The sequence below is a fragment of the Monodon monoceros genome, unplaced genomic scaffold (assembly GCF_005190385.1).
Source record: "Monodon monoceros isolate NGI ecotype Baffin Bay Population unplaced genomic scaffold, NGI_Narwhal_1 Super_Scaffold_1, whole genome shotgun sequence".
NCBI classification, from domain to species: domain Eukaryota; kingdom Metazoa; phylum Chordata; class Mammalia; order Artiodactyla; family Monodontidae; genus Monodon; species Monodon monoceros.
The window spans coordinates 60,987,745-61,014,261 of record NW_021703765.1 but is presented as its reverse complement, the minus strand read 5'-3'; the positions used below and the strand labels follow the sequence as shown (position 1 = coordinate 61,014,261).

Below are 26,517 nucleotides of genomic sequence, written 5' to 3'. Positions count from 1 at the left end.
CCAGCTTAAGTCCCTTCCATATTTAATTCCTAAGTGTTTCAGCCAAACAAATAAAGATCCAGATGCTCCAACATGTAAAAAGGTAAGACACTGATCCCTGCCTGAGTGTCCTAGATAAAACCCATATGTGTGTGTGTATATATATATGTGTGTGTGTGTGTGTGTGTGTAGATATATATCCGTGTGTATATATATATATGTGTGTGTGTGTGTGTGTGTGTGTGTATGTATAATTTTTTTCTTTGGCCATGCTGTGCAGCTTGTGGGGTCTTAGTTGAGCCACCAAAGATTGAACCCATGCTCTTAGCAGTGAAAGCGTGGAGTCCTAACCACTGGATCACCAGGAATTCCCTAAAATCTCTATAAGTAAGAGCCTAAATTTTAAAAATTAATTAATTAATTATTTTTAAATTTTTGGCTGTGTTGGGTCTTCTTTGCTGCACACGGGCTTTCTCTAGTTGTGGCGAGCGGGGACTACTCTTCGTTGCGGTGTGCGGGCTTCTCATTGTGGTGGATTCTCTTGTTGCGGAGCGTGGGCTCTAGGTACATGGGCTCAGTAGTTGTGGCTTGCAGGCTCTAGAGTGCAGGCTCAGTGGTGGCACACGGGCTTAGTTGCTCTGTAGCATGTAGGATCGTCCTGGACCAAGGATTGAACCTGTGTCCCCTGCACCAGCAGGTGGATTCTTAACTACTGCGCCACCAAGGAAGTCCCAGTAAGAGCCTAAATTTTAACAATATACCTGGCATTCTGTGTGCCCCCTTAGGGTGCACTTTGTGGTTATTTTTTTCTTTGGCCACAGCGCGGGTCATGCAGGATCTTAGTTCCCTGACCAGGGGTCAGACCCACACCCACTGCAGTGGAAGCACTGAGTCTTCACCACTGGATGCCAGGGAATTCCCCTGTCTTGTTTTAATGACCAATTTTGGGTCTATGAATGCCTTAACAGTTGGCCTGAGGGTGATATGTTTACTGGGATCAAATGTTAACTTGAAACCAGACAAGAGAATATTCTCAAATGAGTGCTTAACAGTGTCATTCCTCAAGCCCCTGTTAGGTCTACACCCCTTACCAGCAGGAAGTGGCCAGAGTGGCCATTGTCCATCTTCCTCAAGGTTGAGAAACAATCAAAAATGGGCAGTGGGCTGAACCTGTGTATAATCAGTCAAATCTATTCCACTTGCCATCACTCATCAAGGCCATTTTAAGACTGTGTGCCCTCCAGGTGGCCTGGAGCCTAAACATTAAGGTGTTTGCCCAAGTTGTTTTCAAGGACCTTGGAGTCAGCAGTGTCTAGTTTGAGCTGAGATGGTTATGACTGGATAAGACCAGCCACCCTCCAAGGGGGCCTGCATGAGTGTCTGCTCGGCAACTTTTTTTTTTTTATGACATTTCTTTCTTTCTTTAAAAAAAGTTTTTTTTTAATGCATTTTACTTCTATGCTAACACGTTATATACTTGGTGAGGTACAATCTTTAGTTCTTTTTTCTTAAATTTATTTATTTTATTTTATTTATTTTTGGCTGCTTTGGGTCTTTGTTGCTGCATGCAGGCTTTCTCTAGTTGCGGCGAGCGGGGGCCACTCTTCGTTGTGCTGTGCATGCTTCTCATTGTGGTGGCTTCTCTTGTTGCAGAGGATGGGCTCTAGGTGCACAGGCTTCAGCAGTTGTGGCACGCAGGCTCTAGAGCACAGGGTCAGCAGTTGTGGCGAGTGGGCTTAGCTGCTCCATGGCATGTGGGATCTTCCTGGACCAGGGATCGAACCTGTGTCCCCTGCATTGGCAGGTGGATTCCCAACCACTGTGCCACCAGGGAAGTCCTCAGTGACTTTTTGAACATGCAGAGGCCTGTAGCTTAGTTACACCTGCACAAAACAACAGTCATAAGATCTTTTTCCAATCACCTTTCCCCACCACTCAGACTGCCCTGCTGCTTTACTCTTCATCCCATAAGTACCCCAGCTCCTTGCCTTTGAGGAGACAGATCTGAGGCTAGTTCTCCTCGTTTGGCTACAGACCTGGGCGTCTCAGCATTTTGGTTTGCTGTGCATCAAGCAACCAGATGCTGTATCAGTGAGGAATACAATTGTGGGGAAGGACAAATGTGAGAAAAGCAGCTAAAGTCCATAACAAGAACTCAGGAAGTTGAATGTCAATGGCTGAAATGGCTGCTCAAATTCCATTCAAGGCCTAGGATCCTTTTATTTTCCATTCCACTATGTGGGTCTTTGTCCTCAATTATCTCATGGTTGCAAAATGGCTACCACACCTCCAGGCATTGCATCCAAGTTCCAGGAAGAAGAGAGGAGGAGGAAGGAGCAGTATCTCCTATCAGGAAAGCAGACTTCCCCAAAATCTGTAGCAGACTTTGTTGGTCAGAACTGTGACCACCACAGCTGTGATGGTTTTAGAGGCCAAAGCGTTGAGGTGGACATGTATTGCTCCTCACCCCAAACAAAGTCTGCCACAGGTGACCACTGCCACCAACACAGTGTTGCTCTAAAGTGCTGGGCAATGTGGGTTTTAAGAAGAAATGAAATAAAAGGCTATCTATATGAAAAGGAGAGGCAAGCTTTTTATTTCCAAGTAATGACTTTACCTAGAAAACAGGATAAACCAATAAACTGTTAGAGGCCTTCTGGAGTGATCAGTAAAGCTGCTTGGTGTAAAATAAATAGACAAAAGTGTACCCACAGTCAAGAGTTGTTCTATATATGTTATCACAGAGCCAATTTACAAACCCCACAAAATTAGACTGAATTTAAGAATAAATATATGAACATATATGAAGAAAACTATAAACCTTTTCTGATGGTTAGATGCAGACTTAAATGGACAATCATTTACCACATTCTCTGATGTGAAGACCTTATATCATATAGAACTATGTTAATTCTTCACAAACTGGTCAATTCTAATCCAAATCCCAATGAGATATGCAGGGGCATGAAGAGGCTGAGTTCCAAGAAAATGATTCCTGAGTCACCTGAAGAATAGATTAAAAAAATTTCAGGCTTCCCTGGTGGCGCAGTGGTTGAGAGTCTGCCTGCCGATGCAGGGGACACGGGTTAGTGCCCCAGTCTGGGAAGATCCCACATGCCGCGGAGTGGCTGGGCCCGTGAGCCATGGCCGCTGAGCCTGCGCGTCCGGAGCCTGTGCTCCGCAATGGGAGAGGCCACAAAAAAAAAATTTTTTTTAGACCTTCTTAAAATGTGGTCCCAGTCCTACCATCTATGAAAGTGAATGATGGAGCAGCAATAATGGAAAAGACAAGCCTATGGACCAGTAAGGAATGCAGTTCAGGAACGATGCAGGGACCTTGGATTTTTACATCCCAGATGGATGGATTTAAGAGTTAAATGTATAATATAACCAAAAAGGGACTTAAGGAAGGGCTTTCTTAGAGCCAAGTAAAAATATAAAGAAAAATTGGATAGACCTGATTACACAGACTTCAAAAACCTCTGTACACTAAAAATGCAGTAACAAAATGAACATTCCAAATATGTGTGTACATATTGCATGTGTGTATTGTATATAAGCATATATGTATATATTGATATGTATGTGCATATATTGTATATATATGTATACGTGTATGTATTATATGTATACATGTGTATATATTGATATGTATATTTGTACTACATATATGTATATGTGTATATTGCATGCTTATATATTGCATGCATGTGTGTACACAAAAGAATGGAATAGTGGACAAAAGATAGGACTAGACAATTCATATGAAGAGAAAAACAGTCAAAAACAGGAACAAGTAACATCCTTAGATCTATCTATTTATTTATTTATTTATGGCTGCATTGGGTCTTTGTTGCTGTGCACAGGCTTTCTCTAGTTGGGGCGAGCGGGGGCTACTCTGTTGCGGTTCACAGGCTTCTCATCGCGCACCTTCTCTTTTTGCGGAGCACGGGCTCTAGGCACGTGGGCTTCAGTAATTGTGGCACGTGGGCTCAGTAGTTGTGGCTTGCAGGCTCTAGAGCGCAGGCTCAGTAGTTGTGGTGCACAGGCTTAGTTGCTCCGCAGCATGTGGGATCTTCCCGGACCAGGGCTCAAACCCGTGTCCCCTGCATTTGTAGGCGGATTCTTCACCACTGCGCCACCAGGGAAGCCCAGGAACAAGTAACATCCTTTTTTTTTTTTTTTTTTTTTTTTGCGGTACATGGGCCTCTCACTGTTGTGGCCTCTCCCGTTGCGGAGCACAGGCTCCGGACCCGCAAGCTCAGCGGCCATGGCTCACGGATCCAGCCGCTCCATGGCATGTGGGATCCTCCCAGACCAGGGCACGAACCCATGTCCCCTGCATCGGCAGGAGGACTCTCAACCACTGCGCCACCAGGGAAGCCCAGGAACAAGTAACATTCTTAATGTATCAAAATGGCAAATATAAAAAGTGATTGGGAATTCCTGGGCGGTCCAGTGGTTAGGACTCAGTACTTTCGCTGCCATGGCCCAGGTTCAATCCCTGGTGAGGGAACGAAGATCCTGCAAGCTGTGCAGTGCAGCCAAAAAAAAAAAAAAAGAAAAAGCGTGTGTAGTTGAGGTCTATATCGATGGGGCTTTTTCTGTAGACTTAAATGGTTGGAAACGCCTCACAGAGTAACTATGTGGTTTCCTTTCTCACAGGACTAGATCTGTGGAGAAGAACTACAAGATAGAGTTGCTAATAAACTGTGAAAAACCTAACAAACTTTTTTTATCTTACGTATTGGCATATGCTAACTGTTCTAGGGTATGATAGCTTAGGAGTGAATATGATTTGAACTTAATGCATGTTTAGAGGGTGTCTAAAATTCAGAACCAGGCAGATCCATCTCCTGACCCTAAACATGGTTGTACAGTAAATTGCTTGAGGAAACTGGTTCTCAAAGACTACAGGAGGGAATTCTTTTAATTTTATTTATTTATTTTTGGCTGCATTGGGTTTTTGTTGCTGTGCGCGGGCTTTCTCTAGTTGTAGTGAGCAGGGGCTACTCTTCATTGCAGTGCGCGGGCTTCTCATTGCGGTGGCTTCTCTTGTTGCAGAGCACGGGCTCTAGGTGCCAGACTTCAGGACTGTAGCTCAAGGGCTCTGGAGCGCAGGCTCAGTAGCTGTGGCGCACGGGTTTAGTTGCTCTGCAGCATGTGGGATCTTCCCGGACCAGGGCTCAAACCCGTGTCCCCCGCATTGGCAGGCGGATTCTTAACCACTGTGCCACCAGGGAAGCCCAGAGGGGAATTTTTGAAGTGTGTCAATGTTCCATTAAAGATCAAAGAAGCTCAACTAAAAAAATTGTGGACTGACTCTCACAACTATGGATTGAGCAAAAATTCTTTTTTGAAAGGGTTATTTTGAAGATTATTACTCTAATACTGGAGAAGCTAAGGTGATTGGCAGTGGAATGAATCAGAACATGTACAATTCCTTAAAAATTTATTGACTTAAATAATTTCGCCTATAATAAAGCCCTTTACACTTTTTCTGTAAAAAAAAAAAAAAAAAGACGTGTATACATGCAGAGGAAAAAAACAGAAAGAAATCCATCTCCAGGTCATGACCTGTGAACTGATTCTAAGGGTCATTTTAATTCTTATAAAATTGATTTTTTCTCCCAAATTTCTTCAATATACATGTATTATGTGTATGATCAGAAAACAAAGTTTATATGTAAATAAAAGAACATCGAGACTTCAATGGAAGGGGGCCAAAGAGTATTTCAAACAGTTTTCAAGACGAAAGACCAACAATAAGAACACATTCCATTTCAACCTCACCGGTTATCAAAGAGCAAGGTGCTGCTCTCAGCTGAGGGCATTAACAGCCCCGCCAGGCAGACAGCAGGTGTGGTGTCCGGGGTCCCCCCAAGATGTTTGCATTTGAATTTCTTTTAAAATAGGAAAAATGAGTATGAAAATGAATCAAACCGAGATTTTATCTATCTTTTGCCAATGCAGTTGTCCAATAGAACTTTCCCTATTTGTCATGGAGGAAGGGCCTGAGACCAGCCCCAAGGACGCTGGAGGAACGATGGGGGCGGACACCTGGGATCATCGCCGTGGCACCCAGAAGCAAGCCCGTCTGGACCCAGCTCGGAGCAGCGTCGGCCTCCGGGACCTGGACACGCCTGACAACTACTGTCGGTTCTCCTCACACTGAGACGGTATTACTTTGTTATCACACAACCAAAAATATACTAAAACGATGCCTTAGGCTGTTCATTTCCTTTATCTCAAAACTCTCACTTCTAGAAATCTACTCTAAGACAACGCTAAAGAAGGATAATGCAAAAAGATGCTATATGAAGAATGACTTGTAACAGTGAAAACTTGGAAATAACTTCTGCATCCAACAAAAAAACAGCTAATAGAACATCACGCCCCCATCCAGAATGACAGCTCCAAAGACAGTGAGGCTCTGAGGGAAAAAGAAGTCCTGCTATGCAGGTAAGCAGGGGAAAAAGATTAGAATGTTGACTGTATACACCGTGTTTAATGTAAAATTGCAATATCAAAAAGCAGAAGGTAACGTACCAAAGTGCGAAATGCAATTTTATTAAGAATTATGGGTATTTTCCCCTATATTCCGTATTTTCTGTAATGTGGTTATTTTGCCTCCATAGTTTAAGAAGTATACTAAAAAGCATTTCATAAACTCTAGCACTTTATACAAATGTGAAGTATCATCACTGAGAAGGCAGCTTATATCTGCTTAGAACTGAGCAGAAATGACATGAGTCCCAGATGAACACCGTCTTTTTCCTTCTCCGGGGAGCACGGGGCCCAGCTCCTCTCACAGGGCTGAGCTACGTGGTACCTGAGCGGCCCTGCAGGTGGCCTTGCCAGCCGGGGTGGAGGTGTGCTTCCAGACACCTGTGTGCCAACACTGCACCCTGGAGGCACACCCCTGTGTCCTTCCAGCTTCCAGCATGGACGAGGTGGCCAGGCTCCAAGACAGCTGCGCTAACAGCATGACTGACAACATGCCTCTGCAGCAGAGCTATGTGAGTGGAGCGAGTCCAGGAGATTTGCTTTCTCCCAAATGCTACCACCTGAGCTTATTCTCCTCTCCTGGAATATAACGTTCACTTAGAAGTAATACTCTTCATAATGCAGTTTTTTTTTTTTTAATTATCATTCTAAACGTAAGAGTTTACAAAGGAAATTCCAGATCGAAATCACACCAAGAGGCTGTCCAAGGACACATGACTGACATACCTCCTTTTCATATGCAGGGAAGATCTGTCCCCCCTCAGTGACTTCCAAACCCATCAAAGAAAAGACGGAAAAAAAAAAAAACAGGAAGACGGTACATCCTCAAACACACTCAATTCTCCTCTCCTACAGTGGATCCCTTCCCAGGAGGTGACAGCCTTAAGGGGTGTTGCCGGGTGGGCAGGTGGGTGTCTCTCGCACACATGAGTTAATTTCTGGGGTTGCTGCCCACGGGGAACTCCTTCCGGCCAAGGGTGGGACCACGCCCAGGAGCTCAGCCACACCTAGGGCATCAACAGGGCCCACGCTGCTCCCGCCGGAGCCCCCTGTACCCAGTAGGCTGCCAGGCATGCAGTAAGTGCTCAGCAAGCGCTTGTCGAACTGGACGGCAAAGGGCTTCTCCCTGCTGTGCAGCCTGCGGTGCTCTGCCAGGGGGCCGCTCCAGCCGAACACCTCGCCGCACTCATGACACTTAAAGGGCTTCTCCGCGGAGTGGGTCTTTTGATGTTTAATGAGACAGTGATTCTGGCTGAAGGCCCGGCCGCACTGGCCACACTTATAGGGTTTCTCCCCGGTGTGGACGCGCTGGTGCACGATGAGTGACGAGTGGCAGCTGAAGGCCTTCCAGCAGCGGCTGCAGTCGAAGGGCTTCTCGCCGGTGTGGACGCGTTGATGCACAATCAGGTAGGAGTGGGAGCTGAAGGCCTTGCCGCACTCGTTGCAGCGGAAGGGCTTCTCGCCGCTGTGGACGCGCTGGTGCACCACCAGGTACGAGTGGCAGCTGAAGGCTTTGCCGCACTGGCTGCACTTGAAGGGCTTCTCGCCCGTGTGGGCACGCTGGTGCAGCGTCAGGCGGGAGCGGCTGCTGAAGGCCTTCTGGCAGTCGCCGCACTGGAAGGGCTTGTCCCCGCTGTGGAGCTTCTCGTGCACCGTCAGGGACGAGTGGCAGGCGAAGGCCCGGCCGCACGCGCCGCACCGGTAGGGCTTCTCACCGGTGTGGATCCGGCGGTGCCGCGTCAGGTGTGTCCGCTGGTTGAAGGCCTTGCCGCACTCGCCGCACCGGTAGGGCCTCTCACCGGTGTGGACACGCAGGTGCATGCCGAGCAGTGAGCTGCAGCTGAAGGCCTTGTCGCAGGCGCCGCACTTGTAGGGCCGCTCGCCCGTGTGGACGCGCCGGTGCACGTTAAGGGACGAGTGGCAGCTGAAGGCCTTGCCGCACTGGCCGCAGAGGAAGGGCTTCTCGCCGGTGTGGACACGCCGGTGCTCCAGGAGGTTGGTGCTCCAGGTGAAGGCCTTGCCACACTCACCGCACTTGTAGGCCTTCTCTCGCGCGTGCCACCGCCGGTGCAGTGCCAGGGCCGCGCTTCGCTGGAAGGCCTTGCCGCACTCGCCACACGTGAACGGGCCGCTCCCGGCACCCGGGCTCCGACGCCTGGCTCTGCTGGACTGCACGCTCCCCACACAGCCGTCCGGAGAGGCTCCTTCTGCGGGAAGGCTGGGCTGGGCCAGGAGGGCACACCTCCGGCCAAGAGCCTCCTCAGACACCACATGGCCCCATCGGTGCTCCTCTGTGGGACCGTCCCTGGCGCTGGCGGGCTCACATTGTGACAGAGCAGTCGCCAGGGCCCCCTGGGCGCCCCTGTCACCAGGACCGGGGCTGTGGAGACCGGACCTCGCCAGCCCACCTGCGATCAGCTCCCATGACGGTTCTTCTTTGTAAACACACAGCTGCTGAGACCATGGCTCCTCCACCTCAGGCCCCGGCTCCCATTCTGGTTCTGTAAGAAATGGAGATACTACCTTCTGAGAGCAGGCGGAGGTGCGGCGCTGGGGCTCAGGGCTGAGATCTGCCGGGAGAACAGGTAAGTGCAAGAGAGAGAGTAGAGACCAGCAGGGGGAGAGAGAGAGTGCAAGCTCAGGGCTGTGCGGAGGGGAGCACTCAGGGCAAGGCAGGCAGGCTGGCGAGCAGGGAAGAGGAGGAAGAAAGAGGGAAAGGAGCCTTGGAGAAGCCAGGGGATGCTGAAAGGAGCCAGGGGGCGGGGGGAGGACAGAGGAGCAGGAGGGGCACTGAGCAGGTGCAGACGGAGCAGGGCAGTGGACCGCGGAAGGAAAGCAGGCCCCATGGGGCAGTGGGGGTGGGGCTCCACATCCTCCCACTGCAGCCCACTCACCTGGACCAGCCCCTCCAGGGACAGCTCTAGGCGCCCACCATGGCTCCTCGCCTCGTTCCAGGTGAGAGATCACATCTGGCTTGCAGACGGGAGGCCCTGCGCGAAGGGAGAAAGCGGCGTGGCTCTGGGTGCTGTGCTCTCCAGACCAGCCCACAAGCCCAGCAGCCCTGGAGTGGCCCCAGCGGCCTGAGGCACGGAGAGGTGGTGCCAACTTCAAGGAAGGGGGCCTCAGACATGGAACCCATACTGACATGTGTGTCTGAGGACCCCACAGGTACTGACATGCCCCATCTAGGGCAGGCTGGGCTTCCAGGGCCCTGTCCACCCCCTCCCTTTCCTCTGGGCCCCACCCCGGGACCAGCCACACTTCCAGGCAAAGATGCCAGTTGGTGCCACAAGGGCCTGAGGCATATACCACAAGGAAGACTCAGGAACACATACAGACTGGTGGATGCCCAGACTGCGGCCTCCTCACCTTGGGAGCCATCTTACCCAGGGCAAGAAGGTTCTGGTAGTTCTCCAGCATCACATCCCGGTACAGGGCCCTCTGAGGGGAGTCCAGCTGTCCCCACTCCTCCTGGGTGAAGTCCACAGCCACATCCTTGAAAGTCACCAACTCCTGGAATGACACACATGTTCTCTCTCACCCAGGATGGGAGTCAGTCCACTTGCGTTTTTGGGTGACTGAGGACCTCAGTAGCAGAGATAACCTCGGGTGACCTCCTGAGCGCAGAAGATAGGGCTGTAGACACCATCTGTCTTATAGCCCCGACGCACACACCACAACTCAGCCAGGAACTGCCACGCGGCCTGGCCTGGGAGGGCCCAGCTAACTGGGCAGCCCACGTATAGGTGCTGCAGTGGGGGCACAGGCTGAGGCCATAAGTTCTGGCCAACTTACAGAACTTGAAATATAATACAAAGAGCCTCAAACCCTATTCAAGTCCCATCACTGCAAAAGGCCCCAAACCCAGACAGAAAGCCCTCACTGCACCCTAAGGAAGGACCCTGTACTGCTCCGTGTCCTTCCTGCTTGCCCCCCACTCTTTCCTGCCAGACCCCTGCTCCCTTGCCCTCCTGGGGCCACATCCCAGCCCACCCCCTCGCAACCTTCTCCCACTTACCCCCAACACTGGCCCCTGGTCTCGGGGTAACCCCCCCAACTCGGTCACTCTGCTTCCAAGTGTCCTGAAAGTCCCAAATGACTTCCCTTATGTGACTCCTCCTCTGGAACCCCAGTATTCTGCCGGCCAGGGCTTCTTACCTCTCCAGCTGGGCACACCAAGAGGTTGGAGACCCAGTGCCTGTCCCATGAGAAGAGAACAAAGAGCAGCCCAGGCCACATACAGTCATGACAGGGATGCATTAGAAGACAGGCAGGGACTTCCCTGGAGGTCCAGCGGTTAAGACTCTGCACTCCCAATGCAGGGGGCCCGGGTTCGATCTCTGGTCAGGGAACTAGATCCCTCATGCCGCAACTAAAAAGATCCCACGAGCTGCAACTGAAGACCCTTCACGCAGCAACGAAGATCCTGCTTGTCGCAACTAAGACCCAGCACAGCCAAATAAATAAATAAATACTAAAAAAGAAAAAAAGGGCAGACCATAGGGTGGGGGTGGGGGTGGGGGTGGGGGGACACAGAAGTGGTGGGGCAAGCAGGTCCTCAGCAGTAAAGTGAACTGGAGTCAGGGAGGAGGCGGGGAGGCAGGACACAGTGGCCAGAGTATGAAGATAGGTATCTATTCCAAGGTGACAGCGTCTGCATTCTGCAGCAGGCAGCATGGAGGGAAGGCAGGAGGGGGACAGGTGTGAACAGGTTCTGAGCATGGGCCCAAGGAGTGACCTGGTTAAAAAAAGCAGCCTGGTAAAAACTGAGTTTCAAGTTCTGTTTCTAGACACAAAGGGGTAATGGGCACCAGATCTGCCCTCCTTGCCTCAAACAACTAGTAAACTGGGTAAGATGTATGAAACAATGGTCAATTTCCAGACACTGGACAAAGGACAGCTCAGAACAGAGACCCCTGAGAACAAACAAAGTGAGCCCTACAACAGCCTCACCTTCCCACATGGAAGTAGTCCCTGATCACAGTGCAGGGAGTGGGAATCCAGAGAGAGCTTGTGGTCCAAGGAGTTGAGGAGACAGAGAACAGAGTTTGGGGAGACCAGGAAACTAGAATTTTCAGGGCAACGTGCCACAGCAAAGGGAGCCACACAGGCTTGGAACTCTGGATGTGCTCAAGATTGACTGAGGAATGACCCCAAACCAGGGAAAGAAACAGCAGAAAGAGGTGTATGCAGGACAATCATTAAAACTTAAACAGGACTGGGAACAGTCTGTGCTCCAACCGGCCAGAGTGAATGTCCTCCTGCTCTATGGGACACTGAGTAAAGTCCCCAGAAAGATGCTGCTTCAGCAGTGGGGCAAAATTAACCTGAGATTAAAGACTTCTCTGGATCCACCTTAACAAAACCTAAAAGTAAGCCTTGGAAGGATCCAACTGACACTAAGTAATTTCACTGCATCACAAAACATTTAAGGAATTAAACCCAACACCCAACAAAGTAAAATTCACTCCATCTAGAATCCAATCAAGTAACTAAAAGGAAAAAAAGTTAATAAAATCAGAAGAATTAAAAGTATCATAAAACTAAACAAAACAAAACAACAACAAAAAAGTATCATAAAACAGTATTTGTTTACCTCAAAAGAAAGCGTTAAGGGTGAAACAGAATTAAAAAAGATACAAGACGTAGAAAACAAATAGCATAACGGCAGATATAAACCCAGCCATATGGATAATTATGTTAAATGTGAATAGTCTAAATATCCCAAGTAAAAACTAGAGATTGTCAAATTGAATTTAAAAAGTAAGACCCAGACTTCCCTGGTGGCACAGTGGTTAAGAATCCACCTGCCAATGCAGGGGACATGGGTTCAAGCTCTGGTCCGGGAAGATCCCACGTGCTGCAGAGCAACTAAGCCTGTGTGCCACAACTACTGAGCCTGCACTCTAGAGCCCGCAAGCCACAACTACTGAAGCCCATGTGCCTAGAGCCCATGTTCTGCAACAAGAAAAACCACCACAATGAGAAGCCCACGCACAATGAAGAGTAGCCCCCGCTCACCACAACTAGAGAAAGCCCGCACGCAGCAATGAAGACCCAAAGCAGCCCCTCTGCAAAAAAAAAGATACCCAGAAAATTCTCCACATATTTAGAATTAAACAATACACTCCTGAATAATACACAGTTGAAGGAGAAATTACAAAAAAATTAGAAACTATTTTGAACTGAAAAAAAGGGAAATACAATAGAAAATTTGTGGAATATAGCTAAAGCAGGACTTAGAGGTAAATTTATAGCACTGAATGCTAATGAGAATAGGTGTCAAATCAATACCTCAGTTTCACCCTTAAGAAAACAAAGTAGTATACACTGATGTGTATAAAACTGATGACTAATAAGAACCTGCAGTATAAAAAAACAAACAACAAAAAAACAACTAATACTAAACTTTCTTTGGTTATTTGTATGGAAATATGTTAATATAAATGTTTCAGACATTACATGAAATTTCTAAAAATCTTATATGTTCTGGTATAATGTTAAGTCATAATTCTAGTTATTACTTTAAAATGTATATCTCAGAAATAACTAAATTTCCTTGTCAATTCCATTATTATGAACTTTCATCAAATCTTTAACCGTGGTCATTTTTAAGTCTTTTGTCATTTACAGACAGTTCTGGGTGTACGCTGATGCTTTTGCAAAAATGTTCCTATAAAAGGGTTTCATCTTCAAGGAATTCATGGAAAAGACTCTGACAAGTACAGGTTTCTGGTAACTGACTATACTGCTGAACTGAATGAATAAGCATTTTCAGAACTCTAATGGAAAACTGATGAATTCATAAAAGTGCTAACAAAAGATCAAGATAAAAAAAATTAATTACATGGGACTGAGTGAACTGATGACGATGATTATAATTTTTGTGACTTTCTGTTTGAATAAAAAAAAAATCCCACAAGGACTCAGAGGCAAAAAATATACAAATCAATTTTCACTGCAAAGTAAAGGAGCTGTTACAGTGGAGAATTACTGGACTGAATGTCAATATTATGACATAGTATGACTGTGTTTCATGTTTGGTAACTGCAATCATTGTTGCTTTTGTTGTGGTCATCCATTTACAATGCTTGGTGTCAGTTTATTTATCTCTTGTAAAAATAAAATACAGTGTGTGTGTGTGTGTGTGTGTGTGTGTGTGTGTTGTGAAAAAAAAGAATTCACTGGTGTAGGTGGGGTGATATTTGCATAATTACTCCTGTAGATTTGATTATTTATTTTATTATTTTGATTAAACAATGCTACAATGCTAAAAGAAAATGCATACTTAGCTGTTAGTAGGGTTGAAGCTCCTGATGGTTGTAAGATCTACCTGCCTGAATTTGGACATTAGCATTTATGCAATGAATTAAAAGCAAAAAATCATTTCAAAAAAAAAAAAAGAAGCCAAAGTAGCTACCTCCCTGGTGGTCCAGTGGTTAAGACTCTGCCCTCCAATGCAGGGGGTGTGGGTTCGATCCCTGGTTGGGGAGCTAAGATCCCACATGCCTTGGGGCCAAAAAACCAAAAACATAAAACAGAAGCACTATTGTAACAAATTCAATAAAGGCTTTAAAAAAAATGGTCCACATCAAAACAAACAATCAAAAAAAAGCCAAAGTAAAGAAAGGAAATAATAAAAACCAGAAATTGATGAAAAAGAGCACAGAAAAGCCATAGAGAAAATCAATGAAACCAAAAGATGGTTCTCTGCAAAGACCAATAAAATCAATAATTAAACATATATTTACTATATGACTCAGCCATTCCACTCTTGGGTATTTATTCAAGAGAAATTAAAACACACGTCTATACTTATACTCCAATATTTATAGCAGGTTTATTTGTAATAACCTAAACGAGGAAACAACCTAAACGTCCATCAGTTGGTGAATGGATAAACAAATTGTGGAGTACATATGCAACAATGTTATGTGCTGAACTGTGTCCCTCCAAATTCATATGTTGAAGCCCTAAGCTCCAATACCTTAGAATGTGACTATATTTGAAGACAAGGCCTTTAAAAAGGTAATTAAGGTAAATGAGGTCATTAAGATGGGTCCTAAAATGGTAGAACTAGTGTCCTTATAAGAAATGGAAATTTGGACACAAATATGTACAGAGGGGGGAACGTGAGGACACAGAGAAGCACCATCTGCAAACCAAGGAGAGAAGCTCAGAAGAAACCTACCAACACCTTGATCTTAGACTTCTAGCCTCCAGAACTATGAGACAATAAATTTCTATTGCTTGAGCCACACAGTCTGTGGCACTTCGCTGTGGCAGCCCTAGGAACCTAAAACAAATGGAATATCACTAGACAATCAATAGGACCAAGCTACTGATTCAAACAAGGAAATGAAGTCAAAAGCATAATGCTAACTGAAATAAGTCAGAAACAAAAGACTACATATCTTATAATTCCACATGAAATTCTTAAAAAGACAAAATTATACTGGATGCCAAGGGGGCGGGTGGAGAAGATGGGCTTCAAAGGGACATGAAGGAACTTTCTGGGTGATGGAAAAGTTCTATATCGTGATTGTGGTGCTGGTTACACAACTGTATACACTTGCCAAAACTCACCAAATCCTACATATATAAAATTGGAGAAATTTATTGTGTATAAATTACACCTCAATAAACCTGATCCAAAAAACCCACCGGATTTCAGGAAGATGAGAAGGTCGGAGTGAGGACACATGCTGAGAACGTGCTCATAACTAAGGCATGCAGGGATGAAGCATAATGTGATGGCACTGGCAGAAAGGAGGAGGAAATGGGCAGAAACAAAGCTCCAGAGAAATCACAATGCGGTGCTGGCGAGAGAGCACTGTCAGAGGCTACGTGGTTTCAGTATGGAGGTGTCAACAGGCAAGAGCAGGACAGGATTTGAGCCTGGCACAGGACTTTCTGAGGGGTATTACCAACCCACCAGCAAAAGCCCATGTCTGGTGTGTCTTCATTTTGCAGGACAGGAAGCAAAAGGGTGTGGGAATCAAAGGCAGATGTGGAGGGGCTTCAGTGCAGTGGTTAAGAATCCGCCTGCCAATGCAGGGGACACGGGTTTGAGCACTAGTCTGGGAAGATCCCTCATGCCACGGAGCAACTAAGCCCCTGTGCAACAACTACTGAGCCTGCACTCTAGAGCCTGCGAGCCACAACTACTGAGCTCGTGTGCCACAACTACTGAAGCCCGCATGCCTAGAGCCCATGCTCTGCAACAAGAGAAGCCACTGCAATGAGAAGTCCGCACACTGCAACGAAGAGTAGCCCCCACCTGCCACAACCAGAGAGAAGCCCGCGCGCAGCAACGAAGGCCCAATGCAGCCAAAAATTAATTAATTAATTAAATTTATTTAAAAAGAAAAAAAAAGGCAGATGTGGAAATAAAACTAGCGGAAGAGTCAGAACAGATCATGGGGGATGTCCCAGCAGAGCAGAACCCTTGACGTAGTATGAGACTGCTGGGAGGGGAGAGTACTTCGGAGGGAGGACCAGTTACTCAAAGACCTGAGAAGCTGGTATTTCAGGAATAATATCTGTGCACAAGAAGGGGAGTACCTCCCGAGGTGGTCACTCTCACACAGACACCACTTTTTCCTGAACCTTTTCAAGGTAAGTTGCAGACATCAGAACACCTCACCTTACATTCTTCAGCCTGTATCTCCTAAGGATGTTCTCTGACACAATCACAATGCCATCATCACACCCATGAAATTAAATATTCATACAACATGATCTAAGATACAGTATATTTTCAAATTTTCTCAATCTTTCTAAATGCCTTTGATAGAATTTTTGGATCTATAACCCATCAAGGATCATGTATTGCATGTGCTTGTCATGTCTCCCAAGTGTCTTATAGAACTACAGCACATTCTAACTTTACAGAAGCTGGGCATATCTCACCATACATGTTTTACAGTCATTTCTACTTTTCAAATGGTAAGTTAACAGAATTGCCAAATCCTAAAAAAATCAAAGGATTCTCAATCCTTCTGACCTTTCACCACCTCACACTGTCTTTATCCAGCGCACCTTTCTAAACACTACGATGAGTGGGGGTAGTTTAGGTGGTGGAACAAAATGAGAAGCAAAACCCAAAATCTGTAAAAGGAGGGATTTGCACCTCAGCTGCAGAAGTGGCCCCAGGGCCAATTCCCTGTCGAGCCCACAGATCCTCTAAAACTCCAAGTTTTTCCATGAAGGCCCCATGTCAGGAGCTGGGTACAGAGGAAAAGCGCACAGGGACGCACCCGCTACCATCACTCTGACCCCAGCACTGCAATGCAGGCCTTCCATCAGCTGTTCCACATCCTCCTACCTAATTCCATCCCGGAAAACTCCCCCAAACAAGGACCAACTGCTACAAACATCCCATGGGCCTGAGTGTGGAGATGAGTGAAGTGATCTCATGTGATCTGTCACCTACTTGCTTGGGTGGCACTAGAACCACTCATCAGAGCTCCCAGCACAGTGCTGGGCACACAGCACAGTCCTCGGCAACAGACACATGGCTGGACTGAATCAGGCTGGAACATACACTCATGTTGATGGCACACCCCGGCGTCACCTGCACCTGTTCCCACGCGCAGAGCTTCCTGAGGACTGGAGAGCAGGCCCCCAGGTGTGTGTGTGGGGTGTCCTTGGATGACTAAAGATTCTGGGCGGCCGAAGGAAGGTGCCAACCCTCCACATAAACAACGAAATGTTCAAAAAAGAAAAGACAGCTACTCACCTCGGACCTGCCTTCCAGGAGACCCTGACCCAATTTATCTTCTGGAATCTCTTTGAGGGGAAGAGCAGGGTCCTGAGAGGACGGAGCTGGAAAGGAGAAATGAGTCAAGAGGGCTGCTCTGTCCACGGCCACCAGGCACCCCCAGCACGGGGAGAATGAAGGGGAGGCAGGAAGGGAGCCCCAACTTCATCACAACCTGATAGGGCATCGGGGCTAATTCTGCTACTCAGTGTGTGGGTCACTCCCGTTACGGAGGAAAAGCGCCTCCATTCCCGTCCCCATCATCCCCGGGGTGCCCACGGTGAAGAGGAGGAGGCCTGAATCCGGGGCGCTTTCGGGAACCCAGCCCGCCCTCTCCGTGCAAATCCACAGGCCTACGGCCTGACAAGCCAACCGTACCTGCCTCCCGGGGCTCCGGGGCCTCCATGGCACCCTCCTTCGGCGGCCACCCCGGGCGGGGGCGGGGCAGGTCCACCTCCCGGGGCTCAGAACCCTTGCGCAGCCCCGCGGGGCCGGCCCGCGCCCCGGGTCGGGGTCAGGCGGGCTCCGCAGGCGCCCCGCGCCCCGGGCTGTGCTCTCGCCCCATCGCTCGCCCCACCAGCCCGTCACCGACGTTGTCCGGGCCCGCGCGGGCCAGCCAGGCCTCGGGCTCTGCCGCCCGGCGCTGGGAGTCGCGGAGGCGGCACACAGGCCTGGGGCGGACGGGCTGACGAACCGACGGCCGGCCGGCCGCGCGGACGAGCTCACCCACCTCACACGAGACGGCGGCCGCCACAAAAGAGCTCGTGCGACCGTCGCAAGACGTGCGCCTGCTCAGACCGGACGGGCACTACAACTCCCGGAATCTTTTGCGCCGCGCAGGGGTGGACTGCATTTCCCAGAGGGCATCGGGGCCGGAGCCGCTCTGACGTCTAGCACGGACGAGCGTGTAGCACAGTCTTCTGGGAAGTGTAGTTAAGGCGCCAGCGACCTTGCGCTCTGGCCCCGCCCCCTCTCCCCCATTGCTGTGGAAAGCGCTTGCTTCTCGGGGTGTGTGTGTGATGTGTGTTGTGTGTGATGTGTGTTGTGTGTGTGTGTGATGTGTTGTGTGTGTGTGGTGTGATGTGTGTGGTGTGTGTGATGTGTGTGGTGTGTGGTGTGTGGTATGTGTGGTGTGTGTGTGTGTGAGGTGTGTGATGTGTGTGTGCGCACGCCTGGTAGGTGAGTGTGGAGAGTTTAGGTTGGGTAAGTGTGGAACATTAAGGGTGAGTGACCTCTGTGTGAGAGGGACAGGGCCCCACGGGCACCTGCTGGGTCCTGACACTTGACCTACCAGTTGCCCCATCCCCAGGGATGGGAGTGGGTCCATTTCTCTTTGCTGGGAAGATGTCTTCCTTTGCTTGGGACCACCCAGAACTGGAGGGAAGGGGCCCTCATGAAGGCCCAGCTCCTGCACTCGGCCCCTGGCCCTTTCTTCTGACAGAGGGGGGATGGGGTGGGGTAGAGTGAGGGTGGGGTTTGGGGGGAGGGGTCTGCAGACTCCCCAGCCTCCCCATAATGGGTAGAGAGGCGGCCACCCTGAGGGTCCTGGAGTTCTGGGAAGGTGAGACCCCTACTGGGCTTGGCTGGGAACCTCCATGGTGAGGCCCCGGGTGCTATGGGCACAGAAACAAGGACGAGGGTGGGACGCCACAGGGCTGGAAAATGTGGCTGCTCACTCCCAGGCCTTGCTGGGTGGGGACCCAAGGCCAGGGTGGCAGGTACTGAGCGGCTATCCAGCTCGAAGAAGGGAGCGAGTGCCCTGTGCAGTCCAGGGCAGGAGGGGCCGTGGCATCCAGGGGCCTTACACTAAGACCCTCGCTTTTCAAAATTGAGAAGTTAATCGATCCTGAGGAGAGGGTCGTGGGAACTTCTAATTCGGTCAGAAACCCAGGCTTCTGAAGGGGGTCGGGGACATGGCGGGGGGAATGTTCTTGTGGGCCTGATCCCTTAACCTGTGGGGTGTGATGCCACCCTGGGGTAGACAGTGTCAGAATCCAGTCGAATCCTCGGACACCCTACTGGGGTCAGAAACTTAATTGTTATCATGGGGAAAATCCTCCACGCATTTGGTGACCAGAAGCGTCAGAAGTGAAGTGTTGTCTGTGAAGGGAAGGGAAAACACAGGGAAGAAAGACAAGTCGGGAACAACTGGGTTTTTTCCTACACAGGAAGGAACACACTGAGTTTTCCCCTTTACACCTTCTTGGGGGCCGGAGGCAAGACAGGGTTGGTGGTGGCAGTGGTATCTGTGACCTGAGGATCAAGGAGCAGGACACACACTGGCCCTGAGGCAGGAAGCTGTTGGCATGATGGGCAGGAGGGGGCGTGTCCCTGGAGGCAGGCCCAGAGCCCAGGCTCTGCAGGGAGTGGAGAGGAGCCCTTGGGTTGGAGGGTGAGGGCAGAGGGGGTTCTGATCAGACGTAGGTTTTTTTTTTTTTAAAGGAACATTTTTTAAAATAGATCTCTATTGGAGTATAATTGCTTCACAATACCGTGTTAGTTTCTGTTGCACAACAAAGCTAATCAGCCATATGCATACACATGTCCCCATATCCCCTCCCTCTTGAGCCTCCCTCCCATCCTCCCTATCCCACCCCTCTAGGTCATCGCAAAGCACCGAGCCAATCTCCCTGTGCTATGCTGCTGCTTCCCACCAGCCAACTGTTTTACACTTGGTAGTGTATAAGTTGATGCTACTCTCACTTCGCCCCAGCTTTGCCTTCCCACCCCATGTCATCAAGTCCATTCTCTTTGTCTACCTCTTTATTCCTGCCCTGCAACTAGGTTCATCAGTACCTTTTTTTTAGATTCCATATATATGCATTAGCATATGGTATTTGTTTTCCTCTTTCTGACTTACTTCACTCTGTATGACAGACTCTAGGTCCACCTACCCCACTACAAATAACTCAATTTCCTTTCTTTTTATGGCTGAATATTCCATTGTATATATGTGCCACGTCTTCTTTATCCATTCATCTGTCGATGGACATCTAGGTTGGTTCCATGTCCTGGCTATTGTAAATAGTGCTGCAATGAACATTGTGGTGCATGTCTCTTCTTGAATTATGGTTTTATCAGGGTATATACCCTGCAGTGGGATTGCTGGGTCATATAGTAGTTCTATTTTTAGTTTTTTAAGGAACCTCCATACTTTTTTCCATAGTGGTTGTATCAATTTACATTCCCACCAACAGTGTAGGAGGGTTCCCTTTTCACCACACCCTTTCCAGCATTTAATGTTTCTAGCTTTTTTGATAATGGCCATTCTGACTCATGTGAGGTGATATCTCATTTGTAGTTTTGAGTTGCATTTCTCTAATAATTAGTGATGTTGAGTATATTTTCATGTGCCTCTTGGCCATCTGTATGTCTTGCTGAAATGTCTATTTAGGTCTTCTGCCATTTTTTAACTGGATTGTTTGTGTTTTTGATATTGAGCTCCATGAGCTGTTTGTATATTTTGGAGATTAATCCTTTGTCCGTTGTTTCATTTGCAAATATTTTCTCCCATTCTGAGGGTTGTCTTTTTGTCTTGTTTATGGTTTCCTTTGCTGTGCAAAAGCTTTTTTTTTTTTTTTTTTTTGCGGTACGCGGGCCTCTCACTGTTGTGGCCTCTCCCGTTGCGGAGCACAGGCTCTGGACGTGCAGGCTCAGCGGCCATGGCTCACAGGCCTAGCCGCTCCGCGGCACGTGGGATCTTCCCGGACCGGGGCACGAACCCGTGTCCCTCTGCATCGGCAGGCAGACTCTCAACCACTGCGCCACCAGGGAAGCCCTGTACAAAAGCTTTTACGTTTAATTAAGCAAGTCCCATTTGTTTATTTTTGTTTTTATTTCTGTTACTCTAGGAGGTGGGTCAAACAAGATCTTGCTATGGTTTATGTCAAAGACTGTTTTTCCTATGTTTTCCTCTAAAAGTTTTATAGTGTCTGGTCTTTTTAAGTCTTTAATCCATTTGGAGTTTATTTTTGTGTATGGTGTTAGAGAGTGTTCTAATTTCACTCTTTTACATGTAGCTGTCCAGTTTTCCCAGCACCATTTATTGAAGAGGCTTTTTCTCCTCCATTGTATGTTCTTACCTCCTTTGTTATAAATTAGGTGCCCATATGTGAGTGGGTTTATCTCTGGGCATTCTTTCCTGTACCATTGATCTATATTTCTGTTTTTGTGCCAGTACTATACTGACTTGATTACTGTAGCTTTGTGGTATAGTTTGAAGTCAGAGAGCCTGATTCCACCAACTCCGTTTTTCTTTCTCAAGATTCCTTTGGCTATTCGGGGTCTTTTGTGTTTCCATACGAATTGTAAGATTTTTTCTTCTAATTCTGTGAAGAATGCCATTGGTAGTTTGATAGGGATTGCACTGAATCTGTACATTGCTTTGGGTAGTATAGTCATTTTCACAATATTGATTCTTCCAATCCAAGAACATGGTATATTTTTCTGTCTGTTTATGTCATGTTTGATTTCTTTCATCAATGTTTTATAGTTTTCTGAGTACAAGTATTTCGCCTCCTTAGGTTTATTTCTAGGTATTTTATTCTTTTTGTTGCAATGGTAAATGGGAATGTTTCCTTAATTTCTCTTTCTGATTTTTTGTTGTTGGTGTATAGGAATGCCAGAGATTTCTGTGCATTAATTTTGTACCCTACAACATTACCAAATTCATTGATTAGTTCTAGTAGTTTTCTGGTGGCATGTTTAGGAATTTCTATGTATAGTATCATGTCATCAGCAAATAGTGACAGTTTGACTTCTTCTTTTCCAATATGTATTCATTTCTTTTTCTTGTCTGATTGCTGTGGCTAGGACTTCCAAAACTATGTTGAATAAGAGTGGTGAGAGTGGACATCATTGTCTGGTTCCTGATCCTAGCAGAAATGCTTTCAATTTTTCACCATTAAGTATGATGCTCACTGTGGGTTTGCCACATATGGCCTTTATTATGTTGAGGTAGTTTCCCTTTCTGCCCATTTTCTGGAGAGTTTTTATCATAAATCAGTGTTGAATTTTGTCAGAAGCTTTTTTTGCATCTACTGAGATGATCATATGATTTTTGTTCCTTAATTTGTTCATGTGGTGTATCACATTGATTGAAGAATCCTTGCAATCCCTGGGATAAATCCCACTTGATCATGGTGTATGATCCTTTTAATGTGCTGTTGGATTCTGTTTGCTAGTATTTTGTTCAAGATTTCTGCATCTATGTTCATCAGTGATATTGGTCTATAATTTTCTTTTTTTGTGATATCTTTTTCTGGTTTTGGTATCAGGGTGATGGTGGCTTCATAGAATGAACTTGGGAGTATTTCTCCCTCTGCAAATTTTTGGAAGAGTTTGAGAAGGACCTGTGTTAGCTCTTCTCTAAATATTTGATAGAATTCGCCTTTGAAGCCATCTGGTCCTGGACTTTTGTTTGTTGGAAGATTTTTAATTATGGTTTCAATTTCATTACTTGTGATAGGTCTGTTTATATTTTCTAATTCTTCCTGGTTCAGTCTTGGAAAATTGTACCTTTCCAAGAATTTGTCCATTTCTTCGTGGCTGTCCATTTTATTGGCATATAGTTGTTTGTAGTAGTCTCTTATAATCCTTTGTATTTCTGCAGTGTCAGTTGTGATTTCTCCTTTTTCATTTCTAATTTTATTTTATTTATTATTATTTTAAAATTAATTTATTTATTTTTGGCTCCATTGGGTCTTCCTTTTTGCATGTGGGCTTTCTCCCTAGTTATGGTGAGAGGGGGCTACTCTTTGTTGCAGTGCGCAAGCTTCTCATTGCGGTGGCTTCTCTTGCTGCAGAGCATGGGCTCTAGGCGCACAGGCTTCAGTAGTTGTGGCTTGCAGGCTCTAGAGCACAGGCTCAGTAGCTGTGGGGCATGGGCTTAGTTGCTCCGCAGCATGTGGGATCTTCCCAGACCAGGGCTCGAACCTGTGTCCCCTGCATTGGCAGGCAGATTCTTAACCACTGTGCCACCAGGGAAGTCCCCCCTCTAATTTGATTGATTTGCGTCCTCTCCCTTTTTTTCCTGATGAATCTAGAAAAGGGTTTATCAATTTTATTTATCTTCTCAAAGAACCAGCTTTTACTTTTATTGCTCTTTGCTCTTGTTTTCTTCATTTCTATTTCTTTTATTTCTGCTCTGATCTTTATGATTTCTTTCCTTCTACTGACTTTGGGTTTTCTTTGTTCTTCTTTCTCTAGTTGTTTTAAGTGTAGGGTTAGATTTTTTTTAAATAAATAAATAAATTTATTTATTTATTTTTGGCCGTGTTGGGTCTTCGTTTCTGTGCGAGGTCTTTCTCCACTTGTGGCAAGCGGGGGCCACTCTTCATCGCGGTGTGCGGGCCTCTCACTGTCGCGGCCTCTCCCATTGCAGAGCACAGGCTCCAGACGCGCAGGCTCAGTAGTTGTGGCTCACGGGCTTAGTTGCTCCACGGCATGTGGGATCTTCCCAGACCACGGCTCGAACCCGTGTCCCCCGCATTGGCACACAGATTCCCAACCACTGCGCCACCAGGGAAGCCCGGTTAGATTGTTTATTTGAGATTTTTCTTCTTTTTTAAAAATATTTATTTATTTTTGGCTGCTTTTGTTCTTTGTTGCTGTGCACGTCTTTCTCTAGTTGCAGTGAGCAGGGGCTACTCTTTGGTGCAGTGCACGGGCTTCCCACTGTGGTGGCTCCTCTTGTTGCAGAGCACGGGCTCTAGGCACGTGGGCTTCACTAGTTGTGGCTTGTGGGCTCTAGAGTGCAGGCTCAGTAGTTGTGGCGCATGGGCTTAGTTGCTCTGTGGCATGTGGGATCTTCCCAGGCCAGGGCTCAAACCTGTGTCCCCTGCATTGGCAGGCGAATTCTTAACCACTGTGCCACCAGGGAAGCCCTGTGATTTTTCTTGTTTCTTGAGGTGAGATTGAATTGTTATAAACTTCCCTCTTAGAATTGCTTTTGCTGTGTCCCACAGGTTTTGGGTCATTGTGTGTTCATTGTCATTTGTTTCTATGTATTTTTAAAATTTCTTTGATTTCTTCAGTGATCTCTTGGTTATTTAGTAGCACACTGCTTAGCCTCCATGTATTTGTGTTTTTTACAGTTTTTTTCCTGTAATTGATTTCCAATCTCATAGCATTGTGGTCAGAAAAGATGCTTGATATGATTTCAATTTTCTTAAATTTTCCGAGGCTTGATTTGTGACCCAAGATATGATCTATCCTGGAGAATGTTCCATGTGCAATTGAGAGGAAAGTGTATTCTGCTACTTTTCGGTGGAATGTTCTATAAATATCAATTAGATCTATCTGATCTATTGTGTCATTTAAAGTTTGTGTTTCCTTATTTATTTTCTGTTTGGATGATCTGTCCATTGGTGTAAGTGGGGTGTTAAAGCCCCCTGCTATTACTGTGTTACTGTTGATTTCTCCTTTCATGGCTGTTAGCATTTGCCTTATGTATTGGGGTGCTCCTATGTTGGGTGCATAAATATTTATAATTGTTATATCTTCCTCTTGGATTGATCCTTTTATCATTATGTAGTGTCCCTCCATATCTCTTTTTTATTTTTTCTTTTTTTGCGGTACGTGGGCTTCTCACTGCTGTGGCCTCTCCCGTTGCAGAGCACAGGCTCCGGACGTGCAGGCTCAGCAGCCATGGCTCACGGGCCCAGCCACTCCACGGCATGCGGGATCCTCCCGGACCGGGGCATGAACCCGCGTCCCCTGCATCGGCAGGTGGACTCTCAACCACTGTGCCACCAGGGAAGCCCTTAACAGTCTTTACTTTAAAGTCTATTTTATCTGATACGAGTATTGCTACTCCAGCTTTCTTTTGACTTCCATTTGCATGTAATATCTTTTTCCATCCCTTCACTTTCAGTCTGTATGTGTCCCTAGGTCTGAAGTGGGTCTCTTGTAGACAGCATATATATGGGTCTTGTTTTTGTGTCCATTCAGCCAGTCTGTGTCTTTTGGTTGGGGCATTTAACTCATTTACATTCAAGGTTATTATCAATATGTATGTTCCTATTACCATTTTCTTTATTGTTTTGGGTTTGTTTTTGTGGGTTTTCTTCTTCTCTTGTGTTTCCTGCGTAGAGAAGTTCCTTTAGCATTTGTTGTAAAGCTGCTTTGGTGGTGCTGAATTCTCTTAGCTTTTGTTTATCTGAAAAGCTTTTGACTTCTCCATCGAATCTGAATGAGATCCTTGCTGGGTAGAGTAATCTTGGTTGTAGATTTTTCTCTTTCATCACTTTTAGTATATCCTGCCACTCCCTTCTGGCCTGCAGAGTTTCCACTGAAAAATCAGCTGATAACCTTATGGGGATTCCTTTGTATATTATTTTTTGTTTTTCCCTTGCTGCTTTTAGTATTTTTTCTTTGAATTTAATTTCTGTTAGTTTGATTAATGTGTCCTGGTGTGTTTTTCCTAGGATTTATCCTGTATGGGACTCTCTGTGCTTCCTGGATTTGGGTGACTATTTCCTTTCCCATGTTAGGGAAATTTTCCACTATAATCCCTTCAAGTATTTTCTCAGACCCTTTCTTTTCTCTTCTTCTGGGAACCTGATAATTCGAATGTTGGTACATTTAGTGTTGTCCCAGATGTCTCTGAGATTGTCTTCAATTCTTTTCATTCTTTTTTCTTTATTCTGTTTCTCAGCAGTTACTTCCACCACTTTGTCTTCCAGTTCACTTATTCGTTCTTCTGCCTCTGTTATTCTGTTATTGATTCCGTCTAGTGTAGTTTTCATTTCAGTTATTGTGTTGTTCATCTCTGTTTGTTTGTTCTTTAGTTCTTCTAGATCTTTGGTAAACATTTCTTGTATATTCTCAATCCAGGTTTCCATTCTATTTCTGAGATTCTGGATCATCTTTACTATCATTACTATGAATTCTTTTTCAGGTAGACTGCCTATTTTCTCTTCATTTATTTGATCTTGTAGGTTTTTATCTTGCTCCTTCATCTGTGACATATATTTTTGCCATCTCATTTTTTTCTTTTTTTTAATGAGTGGGACCGTGTTCCTGTCTTACTGGTTGTTTGGCCTGAGGCTTCCAACATTGGAGTTTGTAGGCTATTGGGTAGAGCTGTCTTGGTGCTGAGATGACAAACCCCGTGAGACCTCACTCAAATGAATATTCCCTGGGGTCTGAGGTTCTCTGTTCGTCCAGTGGTTTGGACTCGGACCTCCCACTGCAGGAGCATCCCCCAACGCTGGGCTCGTGAACCAAGATCCTGCAAGCCCCGGGCTTCCCTGGTGGCACAGTGGTTG

The 26,517-nt window shown here is 46.7% G+C and overlaps 1 protein-coding gene and 1 pseudogene across 3 annotated transcripts; one reads left to right on the top strand and one right to left on the bottom strand.

Annotated features, from left to right (window-relative positions):
- Positions 1-4,555: 4,555 nt before the first annotated feature.
- Positions 4,556-4,678, top strand: LOC114902514 (annotated as a pseudogene).
- Positions 4,679-5,456: 778 nt separating this feature from the next.
- Positions 5,457-18,017, bottom strand: ZNF74 (zinc finger protein 74). Of its 3 annotated transcripts, none has more exons than XM_029232046.1 (5): positions 17,979-18,017; positions 17,228-17,313; positions 9,873-9,999; positions 9,381-9,476; positions 5,457-8,987 (listed from the first exon to the last, which is right to left on the bottom strand). In XM_029232046.1, exons 3-5 carry the CDS (start codon positions 9,904-9,906, stop codon positions 7,369-7,371), a joined length of 1,749 nt encoding a protein of 582 aa, XP_029087879.1. In that variant the 5' UTR covers positions 9,907-9,999; positions 17,228-17,313; positions 17,979-18,017; the 3' UTR covers positions 5,457-7,368. The 3 variants fall into 3 exon arrangements, with proteins under 3 accessions (XP_029087879.1, XP_029087864.1, XP_029087873.1); XM_029232031.1 differs by lacking the exon at positions 17,979-18,017 and adding an exon at positions 17,627-17,789; XM_029232040.1 differs by lacking the exons at positions 17,228-17,313; positions 17,979-18,017 and adding an exon at positions 10,645-10,675 and having other exon boundaries at positions 9,873-10,103.
- Between the last annotated feature and the right edge of the window lie 8,500 nt (positions 18,018-26,517).